At 37.7% G+C, this 24,640-nt stretch overlaps 2 protein-coding genes and 1 long non-coding RNA gene across 7 annotated transcripts in view; 1 reads left to right on the top strand and 2 right to left on the bottom strand.

Annotated features, from left to right (window-relative positions):
- Positions 1 to 542: 542 nt before the first annotated feature.
- On the bottom strand, positions 543 to 9,455 carry LOC307186517. Its single transcript, XR_013828347.1, has 3 exons — positions 9,410 to 9,455; positions 2,019 to 2,094; positions 543 to 639 (listed from the first exon to the last, which is right to left on the bottom strand). It is a non-coding gene; the product is annotated as an uncharacterized lncRNA (long non-coding RNA).
- On the bottom strand, positions 9,453 to 24,054 carry LOC307186516 (uncharacterized protein). Its single transcript, XM_079921692.1, has 4 exons — positions 23,556 to 24,054; positions 20,201 to 20,311; positions 18,713 to 18,864; positions 9,453 to 9,542 (listed from the first exon to the last, which is right to left on the bottom strand). The coding sequence occupies exons 1-2, from the start codon at positions 23,959 to 23,961 to the stop codon at positions 20,271 to 20,273; spliced, it is 447 nt and encodes a 148-aa protein (XP_079777818.1). The 5' UTR covers positions 23,962 to 24,054; the 3' UTR covers positions 9,453 to 9,542; positions 18,713 to 18,864; positions 20,201 to 20,270.
- GOLIM4 (golgi integral membrane protein 4) overlaps positions 24,054 to 24,640 on the top strand; it is an 80,430-nt gene continuing 79,843 nt past the window's right edge. For all 5 annotated transcript variants that reach the window (XM_079921689.1, XM_079921691.1, XM_079921690.1 and 2 more), the window contains exon 1: positions 24,054 to 24,260. In XM_079921689.1, coding sequence (XP_079777815.1) covers positions 24,074 to 24,260 — 187 coding nt within the window. In that variant the 5' untranslated portion in view covers positions 24,054 to 24,073. The remainder of the gene's footprint in view (positions 24,261 to 24,640) is intronic.

Raw genomic sequence — 24,640 nt, 5'->3', positions numbered from 1 at the left:
ACAAATACTAAAACAATGACAATATGTGTTGGTGTAAATAAATACACAAAAGTTTATATTCCTACCTATTTCAAAAAAGGCTTTGGAGCTGGTTTTTTTTTAATACTTTTGATAATAAAATACTTAATTCTGCTATCACAGGACTTATATTAAGTCCTATAATATATTATAGGTTTTATTAAGAATATTAAGTTTTTAATATCACATATAAAAGTTTTAATATTATAACTAACATTTTTTCATGTTAATTCATGGTATAAATTTCTTAAAAAACTCATATTGGATTTCTTTCATCTATTCAAGATTCAAAGAAGAGTAACCATAGCTCCAAGCCTTGCCAGCAATAATTCAAAATAAACTACCTAATCAGCAAGAAGAGATTTGTCTCATGGACTCTGAGGGAATTCTAGTTAACAAGGCTCATACGCCTAATGGGCATCAAAAAATTGTGAGGAAAATATAGCAGCATGAATAGCATTTTAGTTATAATTATATCTACCTTAAAATATCTCAATTATATTTATTAATTACCCTAAGATCATCCATCCTTCTGAAGCTTTTCTGCTATCGTATATTCTGGCCTCTAGATCCTCTTCTTTAACACTTCCATGGCGCTTCTCATAGGGTTGACTGGTCCAGCTGAAATTGAAGTGGGCAAATGGGGTTTGAATATGGGAAAGATATGATTGAACAACAAGAGACAATTTGAGAGCCTGAACATTCTACTCAGAGATGGCAAGTGTGTGTAAGAGAATATGGACATTTAGAGAAATCGCAAGGAATCACAACAGGATCTAGAAGGATCTAGAGACATGTGTATATACATATACACACACATATATACATTCAGCTAAGAGGCAAAATATGATATCTAATTACTGTTTCAAACCTCTAACTTCAGTTATAAAATGTTAGTGTTGAAAAGGTATAAGAGGTAATCTATATACCTCATTTTTCTCAGTTTACAGTCGTCTTAGTCATTTCAGGCTGCTATAACAAACTACCATAAACTGGTCGCTTAAACAACAAACATTTCTCATAGTCCCGGAGACTGGGAAGTCCAAGATCAAGGCACCTACAGATCCAGTTCTGGTGAGAGCCCACATCGCATTTGCAAAAGGCTGCCTTCTCACTGTCCTTGCAGGGCAGAGAGAGAAGGCTCTGTTGTCTCTTCCTCTTCTTATAAGGGCACCAACACTATCAGATTAGGACCTCACCCTGATGACCTTAATGAGCCTCCTCACAGTCCCTATCTCCAAATACAGTCACGAGGGGGGTTATGGGCACAACTTATGAATTTGAGGGGATACACACATTCAGTCCATAGCAACAGGTGTGTAACCAAGACCAGAAAAGGTGAAATTGCTTGTTCAAGGTCACAGAGTACGCAGTTGGTTGGAGGTGGGCAAGCGAAAACCTGAATAGCCCATGGTTAGGACAGGAGCCTAGACATCACTGAGCTTGGAGAAGAGGGACTGACCTGGAAAGATTATGCTCCTGGAGAAAATCCTCCCCTTCTCTTTCCTTTTCTCCCTTCCATGGTCTACGTGCTCCTCTCAAACTACATCACCAGCCACTTAATTTCACTCCACATTGTACTTACTGATAGTGCAAGGGTTCATATTTGTTTGTTTTTTTTTACTGGAAACTAGCACATCAACTAACAGTAAATCTCAGCAATTTTTTACTCATCTGTGTATGTCCAACAATTATGAAGACACGCTCTTTTATTTATTTGATTGCGTGATGAGAATCTAGAGGTTTTTCATTTGCTTTTTTTTCCTCCTGTGCATTAAAATTGTGCACTCTTCAAGGGGAAACATAACTGAGAATGTATATGAACAAACTAAAGTTTGATTTAAACACTACCATTAGTTTTCTTCTATCGACTACTCATAGCTGTTTTTTTTTTTAAAGTAAGTAATTTTTGAACTCAGTATCATCAATATAATAAAATAAAGGCACAGGGCTGGCGTGTTTTGTGGCCCTTCAGCCTGAAAGGTGTCTTGTCTTCTTACTTTTTCTCCTGAGGCTCAGTCTTTGAAGAGAACAAAAGTAGTTCTGGAGTTTCTCTTCCTTCCCCAGAGTCATTATCTGAAGAGCAAAGAAAATAAAGCAGAATGTTGCTTCACCAAGGCACTCCTCAATCTTTCATGCTTATTTCATCTTGTGATAGTGGTGGCGTTGTTCCAGGCTACGGGGAAAATAGGCTCTTACATTAAGTGCTTAAGCAAAGAGTAATTTATTAATACTAACACAGATGAGTACATAGGCGCTAAAAGAAATAAACAAAAGGAAGAAGCCCTTTAGGCATGCTTGCAACAGTAAAGCACTATTCCCTCGAGGGCCACCCTAAGAAACAGTATTTTCTATCAGGCCCTTGTCTCTAAAATTTCACACCTTCTACTGCTTTTTCTCAGTGCCCCAGTTTATTCCTAGGTGAACTAGGCAGTCTCTGGTCAGTCACAACAGAAGATTAGAATTAGAAGTATGTAAAATAGGTTATTTACTGCCTCACCTCAAAATGACATAATTGCTCCCTGAAGATTATCAAATTTAACACTGGTTTAGTTTTTCAGCTTGCAATACAAATTCAATATAGAAATGCCTATCTGGTGATTCATATCTCATCAATCACCAAGGAGAGAAAATTAGCCCAGCTATTTTTTTCTCAGATGTCGGACAACTATAATTTCCACACAAAATTTTCTATTTCAACACATTTTAAGTGGAAATCTTTCTAAAATGTGTAAGAAGTTTTCACAACTCTACCAATAGGGTAAATACAACATAATTTAAGTTGTTACTAATCTCAGGATTATCCAAGTGGGTCCTAGTCTTCCAGATTAAGACACTGCTTTGTCAAAGAGCAACATGGCCTCTCTTAAGTGAACTGCAGCAAGCCAGGCAGCTGCTAGGTAGAAAGGACTCCTATGAGTCTAGGCCAGTGGTTATCAGATACTTGGCACCAGGACCTTCAACTGACATGACTATTCTCAGAAGTTCTGGGAAAGATTCCTATTTAACTCCTCCAGAGCAAAGACTTGGCATGAGACCACAGCTACCCCAGAGTTACAGATGGGGCTGTCTCGTGATTCTGTGGGAAATTTGCTTCTTTACTTGGCACGTGCTACACAGTATGTCATTTTCTGCCCACAGTTTGGTGAAAAGAGAACTCCTCGAAGCTCCTCTTTAAGCATGTACATGCAATGCAAAAGCTAAGGTTCTGAGTGCCAAGTATAACTGAATAAAGGACGAAGGAATAAGATCGTCTATTCTCTAAAAGTACCTTGCGTAATACAACCCAAAGAATGCGCTCTACCTTCAAGCCTATGGCTAGTTCAAATAAATGTAGTCATCACTACCCTTGAATTAAATGGATAATAAAAGGTTATAAACATGTTGTAAAATAATTCAAACTCAGTCATAGCAATGATTTTTCTATGTTTTGGGCAAAGGGTTAATCTCTGAAGAATACCAATAGTATAAATGGTTAAAATATCTATAAGAAAGATACTAATTCAAACCCCTTCGCCTACTTGGATATAGTTTTGTTGACAGATGTTGACAGAGATACTTAAGAAAACATTATGAACAAAAAGATGTATAAATGTTATAGTTAAAGTATAATTCATACACTTCCTTTCCCAAGTTTCTTCATTATACGCTAGCTTCAATTTTTTTTTAATAGTAGGTGTATTTTACAATACTTTGATCCTCTTCAATATTCTGGCATGACTCCCTTCTTCCTAATGAAGCCCATATTTTAGCATTCTTAAGTTTATATATTACAAATGTAAGAGTCAGGTCTCTCAGTTGCAAAATAACAGAAACCCTCCCAATTCAAAGTGGCTTAGTTCCTAAATGGGGAATTTATTGACTCATATAAACGGCCAGTCCAGGGATGCAGCAAACCTCAAATATAAAAGGATTTATGGGCTCAAAGAATTTCATTACAGTTCTCTCTCTCCATCTCTGTACTCTTTCTATATTTCTTTGTCTTCATTATTTAAGGAGATATTTTCCCCTTGGCAGTCAAGAAAGGCACCAGCAGCCTCAGGTCACAAACTCCAGGAAAGAAAACCATTGGCTCTTCTTGGGTTTCATAAAGTCATACCAGATACAGAAACAAAAGCATAGTTTCCTAATGGAACTCAAAGACAAAAGAAGCATGCTGGACAGTAAAATAAAAAACCCTACGAAATTACACTGCAAATTACAAATTAACTTTTTAAGACTCTACAGACAAACATAAGGGTTAGCTTTATCATTTTTAAATTTTAGTGAAAATATCAAATCAACAAGCAAATATTATATGACTGTGTATTATGCTTAAGGGATATAAATGTTATAAAAGTCAAAGTTTCAACCACTGAAGAATCATAGTCTAGTTGGTGGTTGACAAAATTTGATGCATGACAAACGAATGAATGGAAGATGGGATTTTAACCAAGTGCTAAATATTACAGCACATATTATAACCTTAATATTAATTCAGGAAAGAAAGGATGATTGTGGAGTAGAACAATCATTGAAAGTTTATAGAGATGGTGAAAACTATTTTATTTCATAAAAGATGGATTGTCATTGTTGGAAGAGGGTGGGAAAGAGTGAGGGTTGAAGGAAAAAGAATGAAATGGCTCCGAGGTGGGCATTCATATATGTAGAGACCTGATGGTAGACAACAGCCCACTCATAATGGAGAATTCATGTTGAGGATAAGGTAAGATGGTTACAGAGAAGTTAGCTGACGGAAGATTTTAAATACTGGGTTTGAATTTGAACTAGTTATAATTTCTCGATATGTAGGTTTACAGAAGAATAGAGAGGGAAATCCAGCTGCAGGTCATGATATAATTGGAGTTCAGAGGTTGGAATAATATTTCTGCTCTGAGACAGGGGCCGTCGCTTCCATTTATGCAGGTTGTAAGCTGTACAACGCTAGTGGGCACCAACCACGTTGCAGTGTGAACGGTGCTTCTGGAAGTTGGGAAATACACTACCCTTATAAAAATATACGGTCCATCTAGATGACTTCAAGAAACAAAACATATCAATTTGAAGGGTTAGATGATAGGTAGAAGTTACAGAGAAGGTTGAAGAGAAAAGTGGAGACCAGATTATGGAGTGCCTTGAATTCCAGGCTAAGAAATACAAACTTTATTCTGCGTTTAATGCAGGGAAATTGGGGAGCTATTGCAGGATTTTGACTAGAATAGTGAAGTAGCAATCAGTGTTTGAGGAAAATTAAATTAGGCTACAGGTCCAGGATTGATTCAAGGGGGCAGAAATTAGCAAAATAGAGAACTATGAAAAGATCATTAGAGCAGTGCAGGAAAAAACTGGACCATAAGATAGAAAGCAAAGGAGATCTTTGGGAGGTATTTTAAAAAGAAAAAAAAGATAAAAAGAAAGAAAGGCAAGAAAGTGGAATTTTGTGAACCTCTTACAAAAGAAACATATGCCCTGGGACATATTATTATTATTTAGGTAGAGAATAAAGAACAGAAATTACGTTTCTTTCAAATCGCTCCCAGTGACTTTACTGTTGGCAGTTATATAGTTCTTTAGAGTTTACACAGTAATTTCAAATATATTATTCCATTTGGATAAAGATATTTTTTGAAATCATGAAACTAAGCACTGTCCTAAGCTTATATATAAAGGTAACATCTAAACTACAGAAATTTTTATCCATCACCTATGATAGAATGCAATTTAATATTGCAATGACAAACTTCCATGTGTTTATTTGGACCAGAAAAGAATGGACAGTAATACCAGCATGTCTGAAACCAAACTTTCCATGTACTCTGGATCTTATTTCTTTCTGATCTCATTCTCCTTCAGGGACCTTGTTCCCTGTCTCTCCTCTTCCCATCCCTGATCTTCCCTTCAGCATTTTAGAAAAATATTCTTTAACATATTTCCATTCTGAGTCATCTCTTCACTTTCCATCAATCTAAGCTGCTGACAGCGTAAGTGTATGTTTCATGTCTCTACCTCCTCTGCATTGGCACTTCTCAATCCATCCCACCTCTGTAAGGTTTTCTCCCTGGAGATAACACAAACCTCCTATTTGCTATTTTTGTTGGACGTTTTTCAGTATTTACCATATTTGACCTCTTGGCAGTGGATGATAGTTTTCCTCTTCTTCATTCTTGAAACTCCTGCCTTGGGTTCCTGGTCTCATTCTGTTATCTTGCCTCTGTGACTTTGACTTTCTCCTGTCCTTTCATATTTATAATCCTCCAGGGTTCCATCCTTCACCCTCTACCCTTTCTTTTTATACACACTTTCTCTGGGGAATTTCATCCTCTCCTTCTAAAGCTTATATACTGACCACTGTCAATTCTGTATCTCCAATCCAAATCCAAAGCAGTATATTTACAATTGGATGACCCATATATGCTCCACAAAACATGTCCAGCACTAAACTTCTCACTGGTACCTCAAGTCTGTCCTTCTTTCCATACTCTTTTCAGAAATTATGGACCCACTGTTCACACAGGGATCTAAGGTAGAACACAGAGAACTGTCTTTGATTCCTTTCTTCTTCATCCTCCATGTGATGGTTAATTATATGTGTAACAAAATTGGACCACAGGGTGCACAGATTTTGATTAAATATTATTTCTGGGTGTGTCTGTGAGGGTGTTTCTGGATGACGTTAAAATTTAAATTGGTAGTCTGAATAAAGTAGATTGAGCAAAACTACTTTCTATGGGGCTGCATGTTTGCCATCCTTCCTGAAATTATATTGATTTTTCATAGGAATTCTTCCTAATGACACTCTTGAACACAAATCCGTTTTTCAAGGTCCCTTTCGGAGGATTCCAAGTTAGAACAACAAGTTTTAATGGCTGGTTAATATTTTTATATACCATTTATACCAGAATTTAACTATTTCCCAATAGTTCAGTGTTTAGATTGTTTCTATTTTTTTCTACAATAACTAGCTTTGTAATGATTATGTTTGTATGCAAAAATGTTCTCATGTGTTCTAGATTGCTTTCCATGGATATATTCCTAGAAGGGAAATTACTAAATCAAAAGGCATGAAGGCATATTTTACAGTGCTTGATCTATCTGTATTGCTTTCAAAAATATTTTTACCACAATATGCCAATCTTAATGTAAACATTTTAAAAAACTTATTTTATTAGTTATGAGATTATTAGCATTGTTTTCATTTCTTTGATCGCTGAGATTAAATATTTTCTTACATATTTACTGGTTGTTTACCTTCTGTTTATAAACTTTGCAATTTTAAATTATCCTAGTGTTTTTTAACAATATACATATAATTATATAACTTAAAGTTGTTAAATCTATGTCATTCATGCAATTATTTAATCTATGCAAATATTCTGTTTGCTTTTAAGTTTTTAAAAATTGCTTAAAATACAATAGTTTTGATTTTTGAGTAATCCAATCTATTTGTTTTCCTTTGTGATTTCTTCTAATGCTTCCCTACTCAGAAAGTTGTCCTGCAATTAAAATCAGATAAATTTTACCTTACATTTTTTTCTCGAATTTTTTCTCTCTTTCCTATGTCTCTCTTTAACATTTATCTTGTGAATCCCTCTGTTATTTACTTTGACACATGGCAGAGATCGAAAATAGATTCCATCTTGTGTGCCAAGTTTATTCACTCACTCAATAAAAATATATTCAATGTTTACTATGTACCAGGCACAGTGTTAGGCACCATTGTTAGAGGCAAATGTTGAGAGGGATACTGAAGTCACATTTGAAGTCACTCAGTGGGAGAGTGCACTTAACTGATTGCCAATGGGAGAGAGAAGAGGGAGGGGAAATGTGTGGCCCCGTAGCCTAGTGCTAGGGATTTTGCCCTCTTTTTGCATGTTGTGCTATCAACTCACTCCTTGTAGAGAAACAGATCTTATGATCAGGGGATATGCTCAATAATGTTAAAAACTGCAAATGAGTCAAAAGCATAATATCCTGAAAAGAATAAATAGGTTTTCAGGAGTAAGTAAAAATATCTGCTCCCCCCCCACCCCACTGCTTCATTTAATCACTCAAAAGTAGTAAGATATAACAAATTACCTTTTCTATAAGTATTTTAACATGGTTATAATCAATTGTTTGTACAATTTTATGTTCTACCTTTTCCATTTAACATTATAAAATATTTGCATATGCCATAAGCTTCTTAGTAAACACAATATCTGATAGTGATACCTAACAGGTTTCAATGGATAAATTACTCTTTTCAAAGCAGAGTTAGTTTCTTTTCTTAAATAAGAAGACATTTTTACAGGTTCTCTACTTGAGATATTATCAGACAACCATGCCCATTTTTTCAGGTGTACACATTTAATCCAAGTGAATTAATATAAGCACACACTACTTTACGTCCTCAAGCAAATTTCTTTTTCCTTTAGCCAGGCAGTGTTTTCAATTTTCTTCTTTTTGGTAACTCTGAAGACCGTTCATTCCATAATTTATTGAGCCTCTAAAATGCCAAATGATCTATAATAGGGCACTGCCTTAAGAAATCATGTTCCATATATTCTAATATATTTAAATGTAGCCCTTTACATTCTTAACCTACTCCTCTCTATTAGCTCCTTTCTAAAATTTTTAAGTGTACGGTAATCCAAAAACAAAACCCCAAACTCCAAAACCAAACTTCTTCTCAACCTAATTTCTTCCTCAAACTCCACCCAATCTATCTTCCTTCTCAGCCAAACATAACAAAAGCAGAGTCCACTCTTACTATTTCTCTCCCCTTAATTATCTATCACCCATTTATTCCCCAAGTACTGCAATCTTCCACCCCAACCCTAATCAGTTAACTTTACTTGACCTCTCTGTAACTCAATCAGAAAGACTCCCCTCTCTCTTCAAAGTACTCTCTTCCCAACACCTTTGCTTTCACTGTTACTTCTCTCACATACCTTGTTCTTAATCACCAATTCCTCCTTTTATCTCACTAGCCTTTGAATGTACAGTGGAAGCCCTTAACTCCAGGTAACTAATTCACAGGATTAGAGGAGACTCTTCCTCTCTCTGTAAATGGGTTCCTTCCCCACCACACTTCAGGGCTGAAGGCTCCTGGCACAAAAAAGTGAACCTCCAATCCATCTGTGTATACTTACTGACCTATATGCTCAGTCAGTAGAGACAAATAGTTTATTCTAAAAACTGTTTATGCAATTACACTTGCTGTTTTTATTATGTAATTTAATCAAATGTTATATAAACTAATGAGATATGAGAGTAAAAAAAGAGTTGTTTCTATGAAAATTAATATGAGTGGTCTGGAAAAGCTTCATAATGGTTGGTAGCTTCAAGAAAATTTGCAGTCAAATTAGGTGAAAAACAAGGCCAAGAAAAATATTTTTCAAATCTAGACATATTTTACATTGAGTGACCTTACCATGCATGTGTCTTTAAGCTCTTGCACCATTCAACAAAGCTAAAACTGGAATCTGAATGATGCTCTATGGCTTAACAGACGAAGGTGAGCTCCAACCAACAATAGATCCACACGCAAAGCAAAAACCTTGACCCTGCATCAAGAGAGAATTAAAGGAAAGTAGATTTATGTGTTTTAAGATGTTTATGCATCACTTATTTTTCCCAGCTGTAACTGACTCTATTGATTAACCTGTCCCAGTTGCCTTGTCTAAGAGGCATTCGTTAGAAATATCTTGATTACATCACGAGGCCTCTGCTTTCCTTGCTTTGCGTCTCCTTGAGAAATTTAATTTCCAACCAGAGCTTCAGTTGAGCCTTTAGACAAATAACACCACAGCTGCAAGCTCTTCACAGAAGGGTCCAAGATTCATTCATCATCACATCTTCACCTTCTGCTGCCCTCACTGCATTGTGTCTTGCACATAGTAACTACTTCAAAAATTATTGAGATTTAAAGCATAATGAAAACGTTAGTCCATAAGTTACAACCCAAGAATTAGAAATCTGGTTGAAATTGGTGTATTACAAGAAAACTCCTCTGTTTTGAAGTCATAATTTACCCCCTCTCAACAATTAAAGGAAAGAAACTCAATCGATAATTATAATCGGAAAACTATCAGTTTTAATTGGGTAGCTGAAGCTAATTTTAAAAATCAACTACAGTTTTCCAGAAATGTACAAACAAATTTGGTGGACAATGACAAGTACCACTACAGCTTTCAATTTTATCTAAATGAAGGCTAAAGTTTTGCTAATCTCTTGAATCCTGTGGGTTTATTCTCTCTGAAGCAATTTCCTCTAAGCTAGATAGGACAGATATGATTATCTCTTCCATTTGACAAATGAGAGAATTAATGGTTCCTGACTTACCCTTGACCTTATAGATAGTTTGTGACTTAAATGGGATTTGTACCCAGGCATTAGGCATCTTGAGTCACCTTTTAATTTTTCCTAAGCTCCTTCATAATTGGGCAGGAGAATCAGGAAGTAAATAGTGAAAAGCCAAACTTTTCTATCCACAATTATCACTCCTCTTTTTACCAGGCTGTCTAGGATTATGCCTTTAGAGTTCAGTCCTTTAACACATTTTCCCACAAAATTCTTGGGAGGAATAATAAGTTAATAATTCATTCTTTAACATCTTTCTATTAATTAATATATCCAATTTGCTTTCCTTCGATTAAGTAATTACCTGAGGAAAAGGAAAGGAAAGTAATGGGTATTTTGAGAAAGAATTTGTTTCTTTTTTTTTTGCATTTTTAAAAATTGAGGTTTCTTGTCCCATTTCTTTTCAAACCCTTATCCTGATCTCCTGTTGAAGATGGAGCCATCTTTGGCTTCCAGGCATCATTCTCCATCTAAGATCAACAATGTGCTTACTACAAAGAAAACTAATGTTAATTGAAACTGTTTTTTGTTTCATTTTTTTCTTGCTATTTACATTTTGCCTATACCTGTTTGTGACTATCATTCTGTCCCTAGTCCATGAATGTTTTTCTCATGCTTTCAACAGGAAACTCTCATCATCATAATACAATTCCTAGTCACATATCGCCTTTTTTCTGGCATTCCTTTAATCCAACTCTTCCCCATCTCATAAACCTAAATTTACTTATCACTTGTGCTAGAATAACAAATACATCACACAAGCCAAACTTAATTAGCATATTTTCTGAAATTATGTGATGTTGAATGAAAAATTCTGCTAACGCACATAAAAATTAGTATAACTATTCAGACTACGAAGTTGTTTATACGCTGTCTCAGAAATAGCATTCCTGCGAATTTATCCTTAAAAAATATAATTAGCAGATGTGAAAACAAACAAAAAACCAAATACAGCATTTATAAAATACTCACTGTTAATTATTTTTCAAAAAAGCTATCCAAATGTCCAAATATAGGAGACCAGCTAAGTACATGTTACATCATTGAATAGGATAGATAGGTAGACATTTAAAAGTATAATGATTAAGACTATATAGGAAACCAAAATATTATAAATGTGGTGGTAATTAAAAAGCATTACATAAAACAATATGCTGTTTTATAATTTTAATTAAATAAAATATAACTATGCAGATCAGAAATAGATGGTAACACGCAAAAGTGGAAATAGTTGCTGTGCTAAATGAAGGAGTTGTTAGTGAAAATTTTTTTCAGAAATTATTATTGTCGCTACTTTGTTTTCTGTTTGCTTGACTTTTAGCTTTATTAATATTTTCAATTAATAAACAGTGTTAATTTCATGTAAAATTTTGAGGTTTAATTGACATATAATATTATATTAGGTTCACGTGTACAACATAATGATGTTATATTTATATATACTGTGAAATGGTCACTGCAATAAGTCTAATTATCATCCATCACCATACAAAGTTACAAACTTTTTTTTCTTCGTTTGATGAGAACGTTTAAGATTTATTCCCTTTGTGATTTTCAAATAAATAATACAATATTGACTACAGTCATCATACTGTACATTATATCCCCATGACTTATTTATTTTATAACTGCAAGTTTGTACCTCTTTATCCTCTTTACTCATTTGCCTCACCTGCCACCCACTTCTGCTCTGGCAGCTACCTATCTGTTCTCTGTATTATGAGTTTGGTTTTTTTTTCTGTTTTGTTTGTTCATTTGTTTTATTTCTTAGAGTCCATGTGTAAGTGAAATCACGTGGTATTTGTCTTTCTCTGTCTGGTTTATTTCACTTAGCCTAATACCCTCAAGGTCCATCAATGTTGTCACAAATGGCAAGTTTTCATTCTTTGTTAGGGCTTAGTAGTATTCCATTGCATATGATACCACATCTTCTTTATCCATTCATCTATCAATGCACACTTAGATTATTTCCATATCTTGGCTATTATAAATAATACTGCAATTATAGTGGGGTTGCAGAGATATTTTGAGTTAATGTTTTTATTTCCTTTGGACAAATACCCATGAGTGGAATTGCTGGATCATATGGTAGTTCGATTTTTAACTTTTTGAGGAACCTCCAAACTGTTTTCCATAGTGGCTGCACCAATTTACATTCCACCAACAGTACACAAGCGTCCCTTTTCTCCACATCCTCACCAATACTTGCTATTTCTTGTCTTTTTGATAAAGCCATTGTAACAGGTGTAGGATGGTATCTTATTGTGATTTTGATGTGCATTTCCCTGATGATTAGTGATGTTCAGCATCTTTTCATGTGCCTGTTGCCCATCTGTATGTCTTCTTTGGAAAAGTGTCTGTTCTGGTCCTCTGCCCATTTTTTAATTGGATTTTCTTCTGCTCTTGACTTGTATGAGTTCCTTATATATTTTCAATATTAACCTCTTATCATATATATGATTGGCAAATACTTTCTCCCATTCCATAGGTTGCCTTTTTCTTTTGTTGATGGTGTCCTTTACTGGGCAGAAACTTTTTAGTTTGATGTAGTTCTACTTGTTTATTTTTGCTTATGTTGCCTTTGCTTTTGGAGTCATACCCAAAAAATCACCGCCAAGACCAATGTCACTTATGTTTTCTTCTAGAAGGTTTATGGTTTCAGGTCTTACATTCGAATCTTTAATCCATTTTGACCTAATTCCTGTATATGGTGTAAGATAGTGATCTAGTTTCATACTTTTGTGTGTTGCTGTTCAATTTTCCCAACACCATTACTTAAGAAACTGTTTTTCCCCATTGTGTATCCTTAGTCCTTTGTCACAAATTAATTTATCATATATGCATGGGTTTATGTCTGAGGTCTCTATTCTGTTCTATTGATCTATGTATCTGTTTATATGCCAATACCATACTGCTTTGATTACTATAGCTTTGCAATACAGTTTGAAATCAGGGAGCATGGTGCCTCCAGCTTTGTTCTTGTTTCTCAAGATTGCTTTGGCTATCTCGGATCTTTTGTAGTCCATACAAATTTTACAATTGCTCTATTTCTGTAAAAAGTGCCATGGGGGCTTCCCTGGTGGCGCAGTGGTTGAGAGTCTGCCTGCCAATGCAGGGGACATGGGTTCGTGCCCCTGTCCGGGAAGATCCCACATACCGCGGAGCAGCTGGGCCTGTGAGCCATGGCCACTGAGCCTGCGAGTCCAGAGCCTGTGCTCCACAACAGGAGAGGCCACAACAGTGAGAGGCCCATGTACCGCAAAAAAAAAAAAAAAAAAAAAAAAAAATGCCATGGAATTTTGATAGAGATTGCAATGAATCTGTAGATAGCTTTGGGTAATACAGACATTTTAACAATGTTAAATGTTAACATCGTTAACATTTTTATCTTTATTTTTATCTATTCTTATCTTTTTGGTTAACTTTATTTGTAGGTATTCAGTGCAATCGTAAATGGTACTATTTTCTTAATTTCTCTTTCTGATAACTCATTTTAGAGTATAGAAATGCAACCAATATTTGTATACTGATTTTGTTCTCTATAACTTAGCTGGATTTGCTTATTAGTTCTAACAGTTTTTTTGGTAGAGTCTTCAGGGTTTTCTACATATAAAATCATGTCATCCACAAATAGTGACAGTTTTACCTCTTCCTTTCCAGTATGGATGCCTTTTATTTCCTTTTCTAACCTAATTGCTGTGACTAAGACTTCCAATATTATGTTGAATAAAAGTGGCAAGAGTGGGCACACTTCTCTTGTTCTGGATTTTAGAGCTGAAAGCTTTTCACCTTTCAGTATGATGTTAGCTGTGGGCTTGCCATGTGTATGTTTAGGAATGTTCCCTCTATACCTACTTTATTGAGACTGATTTTTTTAACCATAAATGGGTTTTGAATTTTGTCAAATGCTTTTTCTGCATCTATTGAGATGATCATATGATTTTTATCCTCCATTTTGTATCATGTTGATTGATTTGCAGATGTTGAATCATCCTTGCATCCCTGGAATAAATCCCACTTGATCATGATGTATGATCCTTTTTATGTATTGTTGAATTCAGTTTGCTAGTATTTTGTTGAAGATGTTTACATCTATGTTCATCAGGCATATTGGCCTATAATTTTCTTCCTTTGTGGTGTCCTTGTCCATTTTAGGTATCAGAGTAATGCTGGCCTTGTAAAATGATTTTGGGAACATTCCCTCCTATTCAATTTTTTCAAAGAATTTGAGAAGGATAGGTATTAAATCTTTTTTGAATGTTTGGTAGAATTCATCAGTGAAACTGCCTAGTCCTGGACTTTGTTTTTTGAAAGGTTTTTGATTACTGTTTCATTCTCCTTACTAGTAATCAATCTGTTCAGATCTTCTATTTCTTCATGATTCAGTCTTGGAAGATTGTATGTTTCTAGGAATTTATCCATTTCTTCTAGGTTGTCCATTTTAATGGCATATAGTTGCTTGTAGAAGTTTCTTATGATCCTTTGTTTATTGTGGTATCATTTGTAATTTCTCGTCTTTCATTTTTGATTTTATTTATTTTGGCCCTATTTTTTTTCTTAGTGAGTCTTGCTAAAGGTTTGTCAATTTTGTTTATCTTTTCAAAGAACCAGCTTTTAGTTTTACTGATTTTTTTAAATTGTCTTTTTAGTTTCTGTTTAATTTATTTCTGCTCTAATCTTTATTATTTCCTTCCTTCTACTAACTTTGGGCTTCATTTGTTTTTCTTTTTCTAGTTCCTTTAGGTATAAAGTTGTTCATTTATTTGAGATTTTTGTTAGCTGAGGTAGGTCTGTATCACTATGAACTTCCCTCTTAGAACTGCTTTTGCTGCATTACATAGATTTTAGTATGTTGTATTTCCATATTCATTTGTCTTAAGGTATTTTTTTAAGTTTCTCCTTTGATCTCTTCATTGACGTATTGGTTGTTCAGTAGCATGTTGTTTAATCTCCACATATTTGTGAGTTTTTGCACTTTTCTCCTTGTAATTGGTTTCTGCTTTCAAATTATTATGGTTGGAAAAAATGCTTGAAATGATCTTCTTAAATCTATTGAGACTTGTTTTGTGGCCTAAAATATAATCTATCCTAAAGAGTGTTCCATGTACATTTGAGAAGAATATGCACTTTGCTGCTTTTGGATGAAATGTTCTCTATACATCTATTAAATTCATCTGGTCTAATGTGTCATTTAAGGCAAATGTTTCCTTATAGATTATCAGCCTGGATGATCTATCCATCGATATAAGGGGGTATTAAAGTCCTCTATTCTTATTGTATTGCTGTCAATTTTGCCCTTTAGGTTTGTTAATATTTACTTTATATATTTAGGTGCTCTGATTTAGGTGCATAAATATTTACATATGTTATATCTTCTTATTCAATTGACCACTTTATCATTATGCAATGCCCATCTTTGTCTTTCAGTACAGCCTTTCTTTTAAACTCTATTTTGTCTGATGTAATTATAGCTACCCCAGCTTTCTTTTAGTTTCCATTTGCATAAAACATCTTTTTCCATCTGTTAACTTTGAGTCTGTGTGTCCTTACATCTGAAATGAGTCACTTGTAGGCAGCAGTTAGATGGATCTTTTTTTGTTTTTTAATCATTCAGCCACTTTGTGCTTTGATTGGAGCATTTGGTCCATTTATATTTAAAGTAATTATTGATAGTTATGTACTTATTGCCATTTTGTTAATTGTTTTCTATTTTGAAGTTCCTCTCTGTTTTGTTCTTCTTCTTTTGCTCTATTCCTTTGTGGTTGGATGACTTTCTTTAGTGTTATGCTAAGATTCCTTTCTAATTTTTTTGTGTGTATAGGTTTTTTACTTTGAGGCTCACATATGACAGCCTGTGCTTGTGTATGTGTGTGTATATACTGATATATATATATATCAGTCTTTCATAAGTTGATAGCAAGTTTGAACATATTCTAAAACTCCACATTTTTACTCTCTTCCAACACATTTTATTTTTGATGTCACATTTCACTGTATATCCCTTAACTAATTATTGTAGTTATTGTTATTGTTATAACTTTTCTCTTTTAAACGTCATACTAGCTTTATATGATTAATCTACTATCTTTACTATATATTTACCTTTACCAGTGAGAGTTTTACTTTCACATGTTTTCTTGTTATGAATTAGTGCCCTTTCTTTTCAGCTTAAAGAATCCCCTTTAAAAGTTCTTGTAAGGTCAGTTTAGTGATTATTAACTCCTTTAGCTTTGCTTGTCTGAAAAACTCTGTCTCTCCTTCAATTCTGGATGATAAATTTGCTGGGTAAGGTATTCTGCTTGGAAGTTTTTTTATTTCAGCACTTTGAATATATCATGCTACTCTCTTCTGGCCTGCAAAGTTTCTGCTGAAAAATCTGCTGATAGTCTTATGGGGGTTTCCTTGGATGTAATAAGTATTTTTATCTTTATCATTAACTTACGATATCTTAATTATAATGTGTCTTGGTGTGGATTTCTTTGGTTTCATCTTATTTGGAACTCTCTGTGATTCCTAGACCAGCATATCTGTTTCCTTCCCCAGGTTAAGGAAGTTTTCAACAATTATTTTTTTCAAATAAGTTTTCTGCCCCCTTTCTCTCTCTCTCTTCTCCTTCTCCAACCCCTATAATGCAAATGTTATTCCACTTGATGTTGTCCCATAGGTCCATTAGGCTATCTTCAATTTTTAAATTTCTTTCTTTTTTGGGGAGGGTGCTGCTCCATTTAAGTTAGTTCCACTACCCTGTCTTCCAGGTTGCTGTTTCTGTTCTTTGCTTCATCTAGTCAGTTGTTGAAGCCCTCTAGTGTACTTTTTCAGTTCGGTTGTTGTTTTCTTCAGTTTTGTGACTTCTGTTTGGTACTTCCTTACATTTTCTGTCTCTTTGTTGAAGTTCTCACTGTTGTTGTTCTCATCCATTCTTCCCTCCAGTTTGGTGAGCATTTTTATGACCAGTACTTTGAACTCTTTATCAGGTAGATTACTTATCTCCATTTTAGTCCTTTTTCTGAGGTTTTATCTTATTATTTCTTTTGGAACATATTCCTCTGTTTCCTCATTTTGCTTGGTTTTTATGTATTAGGTACAACAACTACCTTTCCCAGTCTTAAGGATTGGCCTTGTATAGGAGACGAACCTTTCTAGCTCAACCTTGTCCTAGCTCTTGGTTTTCTCTCAAACATTTTGATTGTCTGAGTAGCCTTATTTATTCTTGATAGGTCCCATTTGTTGAGCATGTGTGGAAAGGAGAAATCTCAGTCAGCCTGTTGGAAGCCAGACACTCAGGCAGCATTTTTTAATGTATGCCAACATACACAGTCTTATGAATGGCACCTCATTCGTAAGCCCTGCTGGCCTCCAGACCAGGTGATCTGGAAGTGTCCCATGGGTTACAGTTGCAAAAATTGGGGCTTTAGATGAGTGTATAAGCTCCTTTCTGGGACGTACTAGTGAGCTGTAGTGAGGCCAAGGGAGAACGGAAAGATGGCTCCTCCTGCCTCATTCCTGAGAGCTCCTCTGTAGCCTCTAGATGTGTGGCAAACATGAAGCCTGACCCACAAGCTGACGCTCTGGGACAAGTAAACAGGCCTTTTTCACAGGCAGACTTGGGGTGTGTTTCAGTCTGATGTCTGTGCAGTGCCCTGGGACTGGTAGCCTGCCAAGAACTGTCTCTCCAATTGTTTCAGTCCTGTGGGGCCCAGAAATGCAAGCTCCAGCTACCAGAGCCAGGCAATCAAGGATCGTTTCCTGTGTGAATCACGTCTGCCTACAGCTTTAGCGAGGCAGCAGGGGAGTGCAGGGTCAAGGCATGCCCACCAGCTTTATCGAGGCAGTGAGAGAGCACAGGGTTGGGGAGCACCCACTGTTTTTTGCAAGGGAGTGGGAGAGCATTGGCAAGGGACACACCCTCAGGCTTTAGTGGGGAAGCTGCAGAGGGCTGTGACTGCACATGCCTGTGGTGCTAGCAAGGTAGAGGGAGGGTGCAAAAACAGAGAGTGGGGGGTCAGGCCCCTGACCCTAATGCTTTAAGATTAGCAAATGAACCTCCTTCACATTCAGCCTACAAGCTTTTCAAGTTGCTGCTTTTGCGCTGGGTCCCTGGGAACGTTAGTTTGCACACAAGCCCTTTAAGAGTGGAATCTCAGTTCCCTACAGCCCTTTGGGTCTCCTGGATGTAAGCCCCATTTGTTTTCACAGCCAGACGTTTGGGGGGCTCTTCTCTCTGGTGCAGGTCCCAGGGGTTAGGGTGCCTGATGTGGTGCATGAGCACTTCATTTCTCAGGGAAAAGCTCCATATTTGTGAGATCCCTACAGATTGGGGCTCTCTGTGCAGGGGGTGGGGTTTCTGGTGAGAATGTATCTCTCCCTCTCCTACCTGTCTCGCTGTGGCTCTTTTATCCTTTGTTGTGGAGGAGCTGTTCAGCTAGTTTTCAAGTCTTTTTCAGAGGGACTTGTTCCATATGTGTGTCCATGGGAGGAGGCGAATTCAAGATCTTCTACACAGCCATCTTGAACTTTCTCTCAAGACTGTGGAAGGATTATTTTAGATTAGTATACTTTGTCTTCAAGAAGGAAAGTCCAATGTATTATATGTACATGGGTGGGTGGTGAGGAGTGAAGGGCACAGTCAAAGTCAAGGATTCTGGGAAACTAAAGGCAATCATTAGGATGTTGGATGCCAGGATTTGGAGTTGAACTAGAGAAGGAGCAGAATAACACAAGACAAATGTTTCTATTTCACAATTTTAATTTAAGCTGAACTTAATCCTGAGGTAACTCGATTCTTCTTATTTGAAAATTTGCTTTACTTTATTTCTAAGTAAAAACATTGATAGTCTCTTTATTTTGACTCAAAATGTTCCTGGAAACTAGAGCATAAAGAATGTTTATGAAGCAAGTTATGATTTCCTTTAGGAACAGTTCTGAAACTGAATATAGAATATCTGACCCAGGACTCAGCATTAGATACATCATAAATATGACCGGCCATGTCTCATGACGATTAAGAAATTACTATAAATACCTACATATAACATATAAAATTAAAATACCAATTCTAGAAAATGGTCATGGATAAACCAAACACCTCTTTAATACAAAGGACTCCAACAAACTATACGTTTAGAGGGGAACATTTAAAGATGTATGTTTCATTGGCCACTGATCTTTTCTGTGGTCCATCTGCTTATCTGAAGTGTCTGAGTTACTGAAGGCAGTGAGCTAGTGAAAAGCTGCCTGAACCAGGCAGCAGCAGATTTGGGAAGTTCGCTTCACTTCTGAGTCTCACAGTCCCTTTCCATTCATTCTAACATTCTATGGAACTAAACTACTTTCTAAAATTAATATGTTAGCTATAATAAACATTAAGCAACAAATTCAAAATAATTTCTTGTGCCATTTTAGAATTTGGAAGACTTTAGGGTATGTTGGAGGGTCCTGCTTTAGAAGGTTACAGAAGTTTGAAATGATAATTTCTGTTTCTTTAGCTACACATCGGTGGCAAGTAGAACCTTCTAAATCATTTTCCTCCATTATCAGAGTGCGTTCACAAAGTATTTACCAGTGGTGCTGATGGTGTGGTTTCTGTTATTGAAAAGCATTTTACTTTTCATCTAATCATCTACTTTCCCCTTTACTCTCCTCTAACTCCTTAAATAGTTCAAAGTTACCCACGTGGCAGCTTAGAGACAGACCAAAGCAAGGCACCAAGACACATTGAGTGGGGTTTCAATTGCTTTGTTAAGCGTTTAGCCACAGGCTTACCTTGTTAATCTGCTAACAATTGCCACCAGGTCATTAGCAAAATCTTGTAAAAAGGAGTTATAAAAACATCTCTCACAGAATCCTCAAAAAGACAGAATACCTTGAATGTAGCTTCCTTTACCCCTTGAAACAGGCAGGTATAGGTGGCATGCAGGAAGCCTGTGTGCTAATTAGGTGATAGCCAAAAGGCAGAGATAAAGAGTGAAGTTTCCTATAGAGAAAAAAAGATAGTTGATTTCAGCAATTTTCACATGAAAAGGTTAAAACTCATTTATTAATACCGAAACGCCATTTAAAATTTTATTTACTTATTTTTAATTGAGTATAATTGACATACAGCATCATATTAGTTTCAGAGGTACAATATAATGATTTTATATATGCATTTATTTGAAATGAGCACTACAATGTCTAGTTAACATCCATCACCACACCTAGTTATATATTTTTAAAATATTATTTAAAATTCATCATCTTAAGTGTTGATTTCTCTTGCAAATTAAAAAATATTGAATTCAATTTGTAAAGAGATTTAAATGAAAAATTTGCTCTAGGATCCTGAACATTATTAATTTAAAGTCATCTATTTTTATAAATTGGCTGTATCTCTTGACTATAATTTTCTTGCCTTCCCCTATTTGGAAAATGAACAAATTTTGTTAGAATGACAAATTTACTAAAACTGGAGAGAATACTAAGGTTCCCAAATGTTGCCTTAGCCCTTCTCAAATGTAAGATCTTGAATCTGTTTAATTTCTTCCTGTCTTAGGAATAAAACATTAAACTGGTGAAATTCCTCAAGATTTACAATTTTTAAATTTTACATACTATATTGTTAAATATATGGCATATAGAAATATAATTATATAATACTATTTTTTAAATGCTAGAAACAAAAGTAAGATAGAACTTACAACAGAGCTAGCAAGACCAGAATGAATAGCTCATCTATTACAAGCTCTGCCCAAAGGCAATGTCATGTAAATTCAATTTATAGACGTTGAATAGCTTCCCCAATGTTGGCCTTTGAAAAGCATTACACTGATACTTTCAAGAAACTAGCAGCACACTCCAACCTGAAAAAGTAATACTATGAAGACGCTGCCATTAGTGATTTTATGTACTTCTACATACCCTTCTTGAATTTGAAATAATGGATAAGTTCAGTAATAATTTTTGTTCTCTTTCAAATTTTATGACTTCAATATTGAGTTGTGTTTTATGACCTACACTTATTATATTCTGTAGAGTCAGCCAGCAGCTTTAGGCAAAGAATACCTTCAGAGTCTGAAATCAGACTTTGGGAAGAAATCAGAGGTTTAAAATGAGTAATCATGTATTTTGGAAGCATAGGAATTTTCCAAAGATTTTGAAAAACAACCAAATACTGCATACTGTGTAATATATGAGCAATAATTTCCCAATCCTCTAGACAGCTTCTTTTTCTTTTGTGGCTAGGATAATTATCTATTCATGTACGGGCAAGGATTGTTGCTATAAAACTTAACTTCTTCCAGAGCAGTTTTGGTAGTTTTTTTTTGGAGGAAGAGTTTGCTTAGCAAATTGTACACTGACAACGGTGAGGAATTTTTAGTTACGAGGAATTCTGACAAGGTCACAGGAATTATCCAGTCTCAGTTTCCAGTCTTGAGTCACATTGAAAGAGTGAAATTTAAACAGTGGTAAATTCAATAACAAGTAACGTTACATAATATTTACATGACAGGACAAAAACTAAAACTTCAGACCTTTTTCTCTTTAAATTAGGTTCTCACGCTAATGGACCAGATATAATTTGTTTATATAACTTGCTTAAAAAGAATGAGAACCTGGCTTCTATAGGAGAAAGAGATCAAAAGAGGAAGATTCTGACATGGGTTATAATCCTGTTGCGCTCCTAGCTTTCAAGAAGGTCTTAGAGCTATCACAGTACTTTGATAAGCTTTGCTTTCTTTATTTACCAATATGTGAGCCAAATATTTAACCTGGCTGTGATGAGATAGTGAATGAAAGCATTTAAAAAATATAATGTAAGTTATTTATTAGGGAAAAGCACATGCCAGGCACATTTAGTTTTCATGGTAATATAAACGTCACAGGCTGGCTAGGTTGTAAATTTGGTTACTTTTATGGCTTTTAACACTAAAAAATTTCTGCACCAGGGGCTGTCTTTAAGTTGTATTTGTGGCTAAACAGATCTACCCTCATTTTGAGTACTCACTGGCCATTATTAATAGTGATAACTAAAATCTGGTTGAAGTATCTTAAAAAGTATGCAGTATGTGATAAATTCCATGACATGACTGAGGCATTTGACAAATATTTACTTTTTTAGAATTTAGGTCAAGAGCAGAAACAAAATTATAATTTATGCATAACCTCAATTTTTTTCCCTCAAGTACATAGAAAGAACAAATGTACTACGGATTTTCTTTGAAGAGGTTTGTAGTTACTATGTTTGTTTTACTTGTTTTTACATAGGGAAACTTTGTTGGCCTTTAAAATGTAACTTAGCAGTGTAACTGATGTATTTTTGCCAACAATAAAACAAATACATATGACAAAATAAATGCATACTTATTTCAGCCCGTAAGATTTGTTTTAAAATTATTTTATTTGCAGACAGGGGAAACATATGAGATCATTTCTTTCCCCTCTGCCAAAGACAAGCTGATTTCCCCAACCCACGTGTACAGTTGAGCAGTAAGTCTAGCATGCTAGCGCGCTCGAGTCTCCGGACTTGTGTCTTGCCATCTATGGGGACACACGCATCCGTGATAGTGCACTGGATGAGGCAAGACTCAGTAGGCAAGGCATCTCCGGTTCACAAGAAAATTGTGCTGACCGTGTAGCTATCCCGTGTGCCTGCCGCATCTGCCCACTGGACAGGGAAAGAAAGGGTGCTTGGTGTAGTGTACACAGCTGTTCCTATCCACTCTCTCCCACTTTATACACTGTACTCCTCTCCCCACGTGCGTTCCAAGGGCAGGATCACAAACACACACACACCCGTATCTCTCCCAGCCGTCACCCGGGACGCGTCTCCCGCGCACTCCGATCTCCCCGCCGCTGGCTCCGCGGCCTCTCCCAGCCACCAGCACTCCACATGGGCGTAACCCCGCGCCAGGCGGCCGCGCGGCCCACGGAGGCCCTAGCCGGCCCCCGCGTTCGAGGGAAGGCGCGGCCCCGGGGTCGGACGGACAAAGCGGGCGTCCAATCGAGCCCGGCACTGCCTCCCCGAAGGGAGGGAGGGGCGGCCCTGACGGGCCCAATGAGCGGGGAGCCCGAGTGGGACTTCCTCCCGGAATCCCGTTGGCCAGAATAGCTGGGCCGTGGGTGACACGTAAGTTAAGTGGGAGGCGGCGGCGGCCGAGGCTCCGCAGCCCCGTCAGTGACACCGGCCCGCCGTCCGCCCAAACCCGGCCGGGGCAGCCGGCCCCCACCCAACTACTCACCCCCGCGGGCCGCGCGCTGAGGCGCCGCCTGGAGCCCGGCTCCCTTTGTTGGGCGCGCACCCCCTCCTTTTGGTGGCAACAAAGTCGCGCAGTGGGAGCTGCCGCGAGGGGGCGGGGAGCGGCAGGGGCGGGACTCCGAGCGCCGCCGGGGGCAGCCGGGCCAAAAAGTGGGGAGGAGGGAACAAGGCAGGCGGCATCTGCGGACCGGCGCGAGGACAGCCCGCTCAGAAGTATGCGGAGGGCCCCCTCCCGGGCCCAGGCACTCAAGGAGAGTCAGCCTCGCCAAAGTTTGGCGGCGGTGGCTGCCCCGGCGGCGTCGATGGCTGCACGCCCCGCGGCGCGCGGAGGCTGAGCGGGCGCCACTTACCCTCCGGCCCAGCTTTTGTGTCTCGCGTCTCCTCCTCATGCTGCGTCCGGCCACCTCCTGCCGTGGCCGCTGCTGAGGCGCCCGCTCGGGCCGAGGGGAGGAAGGGACGGCGGCGGCGGGGACGGCCGCGGCGCGGGGTCCCGACGGGACTATGGGAAACGGGATGTGCTCCCGAAAGCAGAAGCGGATCTTCCAGACGCTGCTACTGCTGACCGTGGTGTTCGGCTTTCTCTATGGCGCGATGCTCTACTACGAGCTGCAGACACAGCTGCGGAAAGCCGAAGCGGTGGCACTCAAGTACCAGCAGCACCAGGAGTCCCTTTCCGCCCAGTTACAAGGTACGGTTAACGGGACGCGCGCGGCCGGTGGCCAACTTTGCCCCGCGCCTCCCGCCCTGACTGGAAAAGTGGTTTTGATGAGCTGTTGGCACCGCGGGCACCACCTCTGACCTTCAGGGACATCAGAGGCAAGCCCCGCCGGACCCCGGAGTGTCAGAGATGACACATCCGCATCCTCCCGCTTCCTCCGGTGGTTACATTTGAAATTGGCAGCGCCAGCCCAGGTTCCACTGGGCGATGGATGGGCGGGTACACACTGAGTCTTTTACCCCAGCCCTTGTCAAAGGCCCGGCTGCAACCCGGGCAGACAGACCAGGATCCCTGCCTCCGCTCCTGCCAGCCCATCCGGAGGGGCATGGTTTCCTGGTTTCTAGGCATTT

This window comes from Stenella coeruleoalba (genome assembly GCF_951394435.1).
Source record: "Stenella coeruleoalba genome assembly, chromosome: 5".
Taxonomy (NCBI): domain Eukaryota; kingdom Metazoa; phylum Chordata; class Mammalia; order Artiodactyla; family Delphinidae; genus Stenella; species Stenella coeruleoalba.
Note: the sequence above shows the minus strand (reverse complement) of the source record. Positions and strands in the feature narration are given on the sequence as shown.